Genomic DNA, 10,353 nt, shown 5'->3' on the forward strand with positions numbered 1-10,353 from the left:
TGTAGTTAGCTACTTAGTAGTTACTTGTAAAGTTGCTTAGCCCAAAAAAGAATGAAGAGAAATATATTGATCTTACATTATTAATTTTATTCATACACAAACATCTATCTGTTTATCCTATTAAAACATTTGTTATGAAACATTTAATCCATATCCTATTAAAACATGTATTTAAAGGACGGCAATTGCAATATCGTAGGCTGTATTAATGTTCCACAATTTAAACCCTTAACTAAAAAGAGATTACCGCGTGTGATGTGAGAACTACAATTCCCATCATTACTCACAGTCATACGGAAGTGGTTCGTTACCATAAACGCACTTCCGCTACATTGCCAATTCCTTTCCTGTCTGCGGCCTCCGGCAAGATGACAGTGCAAATCTCGAAGAAGAGAAAGGTTGGTACGAATTTCATTTCAAAGTTGTGTAATTAAAGCGCAGAAGTGCAAAATAAGAGCGGCGCCTGAATACTATGGTACTTAACCATAACCTAAGCTGTTCAGATGAGGGTTTAATAAGGATGTTGAGGTGGATTGAGCTGGATGCTGTCGGCTCCGAATCTGATGAGAAACATGGCAGGTGAACGCAACACTGATCTTATATTGAAGCGGTTCAAATGTGTAAAATGCAACGTTACATTTAAGCACATTATATGTTTCAGGAAGCTAGTGTTAATATGACTGCTAGAAATTGACACTATATTCAGGTATGGACCTTGTAAAGTGGAATATATAAGCAGTACATGCATCACAAATGTGTTATAATAGCAGTTTTGTCTTATTTTTGATTGACATTTGTGACCCTGGACCACAAAACCAGTCATAAGGGTCAAGTCAATTTTTGAAATTGAGATTTATACATCATCTGAAAGCTGAATAAATAAGCTTTCCATTGATGTATGGTTTGCTAGGGTAGGACAATATTTGGCAATATCTGGAATCTGAGGGTGCAAAAAAATCAAAATAGTGAGAAAATCGCCTTTAAAGTTGTCCAAACGAAGTTCTTATCAATGCATATTACTAATCAAAAATTAAGTTTTGATATTTACGTTAGGAAATTTACAAAATATCTTCATGGAACATGATCTTTATTTAATGTCCTAATGATTTTTGGCATAAAAGAAAAATGGATAATTTTGACCCATACAATGTATTTTTGGCTATTGCTACAAATATACCCCAGTGACTTAAGACTGCTTTTGTGCTCCAGGGTCACATTTGTCATGGTATTCAACACATATTGCAAGATGTTAATGTTCATATGAGACTCATTTGTCTGTCATTTTATTTCTACATCAGAAGACATAATCATGTCAATGTTTCTCTATCAGTTTGTGTCGGATGGCATCTTCAAAGCCGAGCTGAATGAGTTTCTGACCCGAGAGCTGGCCGAGGATGGGTACTCCGGGGTAGAGGTCCGTGTCACGCCAACAAGAACAGAAATCATCATCCTAGCCACCAGGTGTGAACCGTTTACTCGCATTTGAGTTTATTTCCATTACATTACATGCTTAAAACGTGCATTTAAAAGCATTGACATGGGTTAACTCGAGCATAGAGTGTAATGACTTTAATGCAATGTAAGTGTAATGACCGTTTGTCTCTTCAGGACCCAGAATGTTCTGGGAGAGAAAGGCCGCCGCATTCGTGAACTGACTGCCGTCGTTCAGAAACGATTCGGGTTCCCTGAAGGCAGTGTGGAGGTGAGATTAGTGCTAAACACAGACGTAAATGGGGTCCAAAACTAGTTTGTAACTGCATGTTCTGAAGTATTGGATTGTTTGTTTGTAGCTGTATGCTGAGAAGGTGGCCACCCGGGGTCTCTGCGCCATCGCTCAGGCAGAGTCTCTGCGTTACAAGCTGCTTGGAGGACTGGCTGTCCGTAGGTGAGTGTTCACTTCCCAGCATGCTTTGGGCTCCCGACTGAAATTCCCTTCAGTGATGATACGATGACGAGTCGGAACGGGGCCGGTTCTGTCTCTGAGGTTTCTGGGTCAGGCTCACGTTCTGTGCGTCTGACTTCAGGTCCTCGAAGCAGTGAGTCCTGTTTGCTTGAAGACATAGAGGCATTTGTCTGAGAAGGATGGATGGAAAGCAGGCAGCGTGTTTTATTTGGAGTCTAGATTATTTTTCATGTCCTTGTCCTGCATGTTTATGGTTGTATACCATGTCTGTTGTCCTCAGGGCCTGCTACGGTGTTCTGCGCTTCATCATGGAGAGCGGGGCCAAGGGTTGTGAGGTGGTCGTCTCTGGTAAACTGAGAGGTCAGAGAGCCAAATCCATGAAGTTTGTGGATGGCCTGATGATCCACAGCGGAGACCCTGTAAACTACTACGTCGACACTGCTGTCCGCCACGTACTGCTCCGTCAGGGTGAGTAAGAGTCACAGAGTGATGGTTCTCTGGAAACTTCATTTGTGTCCGATCTTTAGCTGTGGAAATGTTTTGAGAAAAAGTGTGGGGAAAAATAAATTAAAATGAGTAAATACAGTATTATGAGTAGGAAAAATTAAATATCTCAGTATTTTCTAAATATCATTTTAGACAATTTATAAGCACTATGAATTTGTCATCTTCAGCACATTGCATTTTAATAGGGGAAATGTTTAGAGAAACTTAAAAAATGAGAATACAGTGTATAATTTTTCTAATATTATTTTAGACATATAAGTAGCCTACTGTAGATTTTCATTTGTCAAATCTTAAGTGAAGTGTATTAGTGTAAAAAAAAAAATAGATCATGGTTTTTATATATAGAAAAAAGTAATATAGAATGATGATTAGAAAGAAATATATAATTTAACTTACTAAACTAAATGATTTCCTAATAATTGAGACATATTTGCAGTATTGGATGGCCTGATGATCCACAGCGGAGACCCTGTAAACTACTACGTCGACACTGCTGTCCGCCACGTACTGCTCCGTCAGGGTGAGTAAGAGTCACAGAGTGATGGTTCTCTGGAAACTTCATTTGTGTCCGATCTTTAGCTGTGGAAATGTTTTGAGAAAAAGTGTGGGGAAAAATAAATTAAAATGAGTAAATACAGTATTATGAGTAGGAAAAATTAAATATCTCAGTATTTTCTAAATATAATTTTAGACAATATATATAAGCACTATGAATTTGTCATCTTCAGCACATTGCATTTTAATAGGGGAAATGTTTAGAGAAACTGTTAAAAAATGAGAATACAGTGTATCATTTTTCAAATATTATTTTAGACATATAAGTAGCCTACTGTAGATTTTCATTTGTCAAATCTTAAGTGAAGTGTATTAGCGTAAAAAAAAAAAAATAGATCATGGTTTTTATATATAGAAAAAAGTAATATAGAATGATGATTAGAAAGAAATATATAATTTAACTTACTAAACTAAATGATTTCCTAATAATTGAGACATATTTGCAGTATTAATTTTAAGTGCAAGTTGGGCCTTTATACAAGAAACTATATGCCTTTTTAATTTTAAATATTTGTTGTCTTTGGGATCTAAAAGATGGAAAGCTCCTTATTTTTCCCAGTGATTTTAATCACTTGCAGTAGGATAGGAACATAGTTGAAACAGACTTTCAGATTTAAATGGGTTTATATTGCACTGAGAGCTTGTGACTCAAATTTAAATCAGATCAGAAAGTCGGGAGCAGAAATGTGTATCATCTCAAATACTTGGACTTCAATGTGCAAACCTGTTGCCATATAAAATTATAAGCAGGGTTTCCGCGGGTCTTAAAAAGTCTTACATCTAGTTGTATCACATTTAAGGCCTTAAAAAGTCTTAGATTGTACAAGAAAGTCTTAATTATGATTTCAGAATCTTCAATTTGAGCTTAAACGTCCTGCAGAAACACTGTATAAGGTTTAGCATGGCACCTCAAATGTCTAACATATTGAATAACGAATTGTTGGAAGTTTAACCTCAGAAGCGTATATATCTTTCCTTCAATTACGATATACTGAACCCAGAATTAGATTGTTTCAGAAGAGTCTTGGTCAATTTCTGGTTCTTCAGAGCAATGTGATGTTTCAGAGGCGTTCGTCTGAGAAGGCTTTGAATGCATGCTTTCAAACGCATGGTGAAGCTCAAATGGCAACAGTATACCAACTGGTTTCAATGTTTGTGCCAGCTGACCTCCACCTTCCCTTCAGTGATGATACGATGACGAGTCGGATCGAGGCCCGTCTCTGAGGATTCTGGGTCAGGCTCACGTTCTGTGCGTCTGACTTCAGTTCCTCAGAGTCAGGTGTCCTCTTAGATTGAAGATGTAGAGGCATTTGTCTGAGAAGGGGTTTTTTTGTCTTTTTTTTTTCCTTCTTGCTGACTAATTCTTGACTTGTCTAATTTTGTAATGTGTTCTTGTGATTTTGTCTGCATATAGGTGTGCTTGGAATCAAGGTGAAAATCATGCTTCCCTGGGATCCCAGCGGCAAGATAGGCCCCAAGAAGCCCCTGCCTGACCACGTCAGCATCGTGGAGCCCAAAGATGAGGTCCTGCCCACCACCCCAGTGTCCGAACAGAAGGGGGGGACCAAGCCCGAGGCCCCAGTCATGCCACAGGGAGCCCCAGTGCCAACCCCATAAAGGGGTAAGACCTAAAAACCCCAAACTGACCTCCACGTTCCCTTCAGTGAAGATACGATGACGAGTCGGATCGAGGCCCGTCTCTGAGGATTCTGGGTCAGGCTCACGTTCTGTGCGTCTGACTTCAGTTCCTCAGAGTCAGGTGTCCTCTTAGATTGAAGATGTAGAGGCATTTGTCTGAGAAGGGTTTTTCCTTGCTGACTAGTTTGTCATTGATGCTAATTTTTTTTTATTCTAACAAGATGTTTTTGTCTCTTCTAGGTTGACCGATCATTGATGGAAGGCCTATACTTTTCTGTATAAAAAAATAAAATGATAAATGAGGAAATGTTGTCTGTTTTCATTCACTTCAAATGAGCAGTGTTTTAAAGACGTTATGATTGCAATACATGGAGATCTTGGTAGCTTTTAACACATTTGAGTCTAATCTACCTGAAGATGTCAAACATAACTGTGGCCAGCAGAATGCAGTTGGAAGTATAAGCATGCAAGTCATGTTGCCAGAGAAGCTTTATGACTGTTGGGGGTGGTTGAGTGGACTTCTATAATATGTACAATATAATGTTGCATTCAGTGATTTTATGTTTGTTTGACTCCATGGCCCCCCCATTGCACAATATGTAGAGGCCTCATGACTTCCCCAGTTGTATGGTATTTTCTGGATAAGAATTAAGGAGACGTGTATATGTACACACACATGTATGTATATATATATTCAACCACAATCTCTACCTTATGAAATGTTTTAAAGGTTAGTAAGTAGAAAAATGCACGTGGAGTTTAAATTGCATGACTTTCTAGGTTTGGAAATAACAGACCAACTTTATATTAAGTGGCCTTAACTATGTACTTCCATTTAAATTAATAATTTGGTACAATGCACTTATTGTGTACATGTTTTTACATTGTACTTTTAAAAATACATGCAATTGGATCTATAATTACACAGTTGACCCATCCCTTACACCTTACACCTAATCATACCACCAAACCTGACCCTAACCTCTCCTGTATCCTACCTCAATAGCAGCAAAAGTGTTTTGCAATACTATATGAACATAAGTACATTGTACTTTTTTTTATGTAAAAGTGAGACCAATAACACTTTTAAAATTAAGTTAAATTGCAATAAGAAATCTTTAGTTTAATGCTTGTTTTGTCTTTTAATTTTGATTAGTTGAAGTCATCTTTTATGTCGCCTAGTTGAGAACCACTGCTGTAGAGATCATCAGCTGCGTTTAGTTCTTGCGCTAGGTTCCTTTCACATGTAACACGATTTCAAGTCAATAATAGAATCCATCAAAGAGCAAAAAAGCTAAATTCTTGAAATTCGTTTGCTATGTATCCAAATAAAAGGATGACATGCCGAGATACTAGCAAAATTATTTTATTCCTATATTCTTTATCTTTATAAGAATAATCCTTTGAATACATTGCAAACGAATTTCAAGAATTTAGCTTTTTTGCTCTTTGGTGGATTCTATTTCGTTGAACATTACACTTGTTTCAGTTTAATGGCTATTAGTGAAAAGTGCTATGATGAGACTCATGTTGCAGAAGGATTACCATAGTTCTATCTATTCATGATACAATGCTACTGCAATGGTACATGTACAAAACAAACACGTTTAAACCACGTTTTGTCAGTGGACTGTTGAATTAAACAGATTAAGAACCATTTTCAGTGTTTTTAACAAATAGTTAATTCTTATTCGTGAAGCTAGAAGAGAATGCAGCAGTGCCTTGCTGCCTCGTGTGTGTGTGTGTGTGTGTGTGTGTCATGGGTGGATCTTATAAAGTTACACACACACCTGATTCACAGCCTGAGCTGCTGCTACCAGGAGTTTTAGCTGAAGATCATGAGTTTACCCGACTATAAATCGCCTGGAAAACAGTCCTCAGCAGCTGTGCAGTCGGTAAGACATTAAACATGAACAGAAAGAAACAATTACATTTCAAAATTGAATGTCACATTGTAGCATTTTCTTCGTGAATGTTCTATTTCATGTAACAGCTGTTCTGTGTTTCAGCTATTCTTTTGTATCGCCTGAGATGTATTTTTGTAAAATGAATTTAATTTTTGAAAGATTATCGTTATGTCTCTGTCATCGCGTGCTGTTAAAGATTTCCACAGCACCGCCTGTAAAGCAAATACAGTTGTTTTGAACATCCAGCGCATGTACTACTTATTACACGATACTTGTCCAGTAACAAGAAACTACTTACTTCCCAATAGTAGTATTGTGTGCTTAAGGAGGAAGCTGGTAAAAGATTAAACAATTACAGTATTTTGAAACCGAGATTAATAAAATGATTTAAAAAATTCAAATACTGAGAATGCAGTATGTAACATTAATGGCGAGTTATGTCAATAAATCTGCTGCATTTGCTAAATTATTTAACTCCAAAGTTGCCAAATTTTTTTTTAGAGAGAACTAAATGCATGGCGTTATTATTTGTATTATCGTACTGACATGCACTATCATGACAGATTTGTTTCTTTCTATGAATTTTCTGAAGTCACCGTAGTGTCATAATAGTGCATGTGGTATGTAAATATAACATTCTTTGCTTTAATTTTAGTGTTTTTACACACACACACACACACTATATAGGATTAGAACAGAAGTAAATTATATATAATTGTATATATATATATATATATAATTCTAATTAGAAAAAAGGATGCAAAAAATCTCAAAGTATTTATTTTAATCAGATTTGTCAAAGGTGAATCAAATTAGCTCTATACATTTAAATTGTGTATGTATGTATGTATAAGCATATATTGTAATTATATTATGTAAAACACTAAAATATATAATATAGGATTACTAGGATTACATAAACGTATAGGCTATACATACACACACACATATAAACAATTTATATACGGTGCCCTGCGAAAGTATTCATACCCCTTATTTTTTTTTCCATGTTATGTTGCTGCCTTACTAAATTGCTTTAAATTACTTTTTTTTCCACATCATTCTACGCTCCATACAGCATAATGGCAAAGCAAAAAACTGTTTTTTAACATATTTGCAAATTTGTTAAAAAATAAAAAAAACTTAAATGATTCCATTGCATAAGTATTCAAACCCTCATCTGGGACAGTTGAAATTTAGCTCAGGAGCATTCATATTGCTTGTAGATGTTACTACACTTCGAGTGAAGTTAACCTGTGACAAATTCAATTGAATGGGGAATGGGTATGATTTGGAAAGGCACACACATCTTAATAAAAGGTCTAACAGCTGATAATGCATATCAGAGCAAAAACCAAGCCCTGAGGTCAAAAGAACTGCCTGTAGAGCTTAGAAACAGGTTTGTGTCAAGCCACACGCCTGGGGAAGATTTCAGAAAAAAATTCTGCTTCATTGAAGGTTCACAGAAGCATGTAGCCTCTGTTACCCTTAATGGAAGAAGTTTGAAACAACTAGAACTCTCCCTAGAGCTGGCCTCCTGGCCAAACTGAGCAACTGATGGAGAAGGGCTTTGGTTAGTGTGGTGACCAAGAACATGATGGTCACTCTAGTTGAGCTCCATGATCATGTATGCAGATGGGAGAAACCTACAGAAGGACAAACATCACTGCAACACTCCACCGATCTGAGCTTTATGTCGGAGTGGTCAAACTCAATCCTCTCTTCAGTGAAGACACATTAAAACACACTTGGAATTTTCAAAAAAGCACCTAAAGGACTCTCAGACTCTGAGAAACAAGAGTCTCTGGTCTAATGAACCTCAATTCCTATTCCTAGCATCATGTTTGAAGGAAACCAAGCACTGCTCATCACCTGCAGAGTATCATCCCAAAAGTAAAGTGTGCGATTTTCAGCAGCAGGGGACTGAGGGACTCGTCAGAGTAGAAGAAACGCTCAGTGCAGCAAAATATTGAGTTAGCCTTAATGAAAACCCATTCACATTTTGAGATTTTTTGTGTTTTTGTTAATTATTAAGAGGTTTATTGAATTATGTCTTATTTTGTTGCTTAGCTTGATTCAACAAAAGTTGCTTCAGTTCATGTTGGTCTTTAATTGTTCTTTACGTCATTGCACCTTGGAGACCTTGGGTAGTCTGTTGTGTTGGTATCAGTAATGACAAAGAGTGGTCAGCATCTCTCAGGCTTTCAATCAACTATTCATATTAACTGTTAAAACCGACGTGTGTTCTCTCTCCACAGAAATCCCAAGTTGTGCAGCTGAACATTGGAGGTCATGTCTTCAGCACCACCCTGGGAACCATCCGTAAATTCCCAAACTCCACACTGGCGGGCCTGTTTAACGGATCAACCAAACGGATGGACTCTGAGGGCCGTCACTTCGTAGACCGTGATGGGACTTATTTCGGGTATGTGCTCGAGTACCTCAGAACGGAGAGACTTCCTACTGAACACCTGCAGGAGGTGCATAAGGAGGCGCTTTACTACGACATCAAACCTCTGGTCAAAGCCATCGAGGAGACGCCGCAGTTCTTCGGAGAGACAGTCGGGAGACAGCAGTTTTTGGCCCGTGTGCCGAATTATCGAGAAAACCTGGAGGTGATTGTGCGGGTGGCCAGAGCCGAGGCCATCGCCTCACGCTACTCCAACATAATCGTGTGTGTTGTGAGGACAGAAGATGATTTAGCCAGATACAACCATGCTATCGACAGTCTCGGCACCCCAAGAGAGTCTGTGGTGAGCTTTGGTCCGTGGAAAGCTCCCGCGTCAGTGGAAGATCTGTTAGATTGTGTCAAAATGGACATAGAAGCCAAAGGATATAAAGTAAAGATCCAACCACACAGCATAGACAAAGGGTTTCTCTTTAAGAGCTACGACTTCTTCTATAAATTGATTTTCACTTGGTGGTGAAGAATTTTAGGCCCAAGCTTGTGACTTGGAAATAGGGATTTAAAAAGTGAAGGAATGTTTTAGATATTATATAATCAGCTTATCAAACAAATTCGACATTAACAGCTTCTGTTCCTTTAGCAGACCCACCTATCGACAGCTGTCAATCATGTGCGATGGTGTTCTTATCTGTCAGTATCTGTTAAACCCTTGTTTAATATTGACTCTAGTTGAACAATCCTGGCCTTTGGCTTAAAATAGCTTCTGCACGGATGTGTCCCCTTACCAAAAAGTAGTATACTTCAAGTTTATTTTAGTAAGTATACGTAAGTAAAGTTCAAGTATATTTTTAAGTATACTTTATGTAGTAAGTATACAAATATCAGTGTACTAGTAGTATACTTGTAAGTGTACTATTTCAATAGTCCTTGGGACTAAATTGGCCCACTTTCTAGTATATAAAAGTATACTTTTAAGTATACTTTAAGTATAACAGTAGTAAACTTTGAGTACACAACTAGTTTACATCAAAATGTTTAGTTTGTACTGCAACTATACTAAAAGTGAACTTATAGGTATACTGATAGTTTACTAATTAAATACTTGTAGTAGCATTTTTAGTGAAGTATAGTCTCAGTAAACTACTAGTTTAGTAGTTTTATACTGCAAGTATACTCGTAAGTTTTCTTTAAGTGAACTTTACATCATACTTTAAGTATACTACTATGTCCCTATTTAGGTATTAATTTGTATATATTTTGTTACATGAATATCTGAACATAAAAAACATCAAAAGAACAGGGTATCTGATTGTAAACAAAAACATTTTATTCTAGCTTCATCCATTCTTTTTTTAAACACTTGAATGTGGATAAGTTTCATAAATAAAAAAATAAAGAAATAAACAACATTTTGAACAAAAAGCTGAAAAAAGACT

At 37.1% G+C, this 10,353-nt stretch overlaps 2 protein-coding genes across 2 annotated transcripts; both read left to right on the forward strand.

Moving 5' to 3' along the window:
• The first annotated feature begins 305 nt into the window (after positions 1-305).
• Positions 306-4,910, forward strand: LOC107658892 (40S ribosomal protein S3-like). The gene is made up of 7 exons (XM_016447606.1): positions 306-398; positions 1,331-1,461; positions 1,609-1,702; positions 1,791-1,885; positions 2,184-2,371; positions 4,380-4,586; positions 4,844-4,910. Exons 1-6 carry the CDS (start codon positions 369-371, stop codon positions 4,580-4,582), a joined length of 741 nt encoding a protein of 246 aa, XP_016303092.1. The 5' UTR covers positions 306-368; the 3' UTR covers positions 4,583-4,586; positions 4,844-4,910.
• A 1,493-nt stretch (positions 4,911-6,403) lies between these two features.
• Positions 6,404-9,552, forward strand: LOC107658901 (BTB/POZ domain-containing protein KCTD14-like). Its single transcript, XM_016447619.1, has 2 exons — positions 6,404-6,498; positions 8,769-9,552. Exons 1-2 carry the CDS (start codon positions 6,442-6,444, stop codon positions 9,435-9,437), a joined length of 726 nt encoding a protein of 241 aa, XP_016303105.1. The 5' UTR covers positions 6,404-6,441; the 3' UTR covers positions 9,438-9,552.
• Positions 9,553-10,353: the final 801 nt, after the last annotated feature.

This window comes from Sinocyclocheilus anshuiensis, unplaced genomic scaffold (genome assembly GCF_001515605.1).
Source record: "Sinocyclocheilus anshuiensis isolate Anshui unplaced genomic scaffold, SAMN03320099.WGS_v1.1 scaffold1010, whole genome shotgun sequence".
Taxonomy (NCBI): Eukaryota; Metazoa; Chordata; class Actinopteri; order Cypriniformes; family Cyprinidae; genus Sinocyclocheilus; species Sinocyclocheilus anshuiensis.

Excerpts from the sequence above, each read along its gene's own strand:
- LOC107658901 (XM_016447619.1), top strand. The coding sequence starts at position 6,442 with ATGAGTTTACCCGACTATAAATCGCCTGGAAAACAGTCCTCAGCAGCT. Across the intron at positions 6,499-8,768 it reads CCTCAGCAGCTGTGCAGTCG|AAATCCCAAGTTGTGCAGCT; the intron begins GTAAGACATTAA and ends CTCTCTCCACAG.
- LOC107658892 (XM_016447606.1), top strand. The coding sequence starts at position 369 with ATGACAGTGCAAATCTCGAAGAAGAGAAAG. Across the intron at positions 1,462-1,608 it reads ATCATCATCCTAGCCACCAG|GACCCAGAATGTTCTGGGAG; the intron begins GTGTGAACCGTT and ends TTGTCTCTTCAG. Across the intron at positions 1,703-1,790 it reads TCCCTGAAGGCAGTGTGGAG|CTGTATGCTGAGAAGGTGGC; the intron begins GTGAGATTAGTG and ends GTTTGTTTGTAG.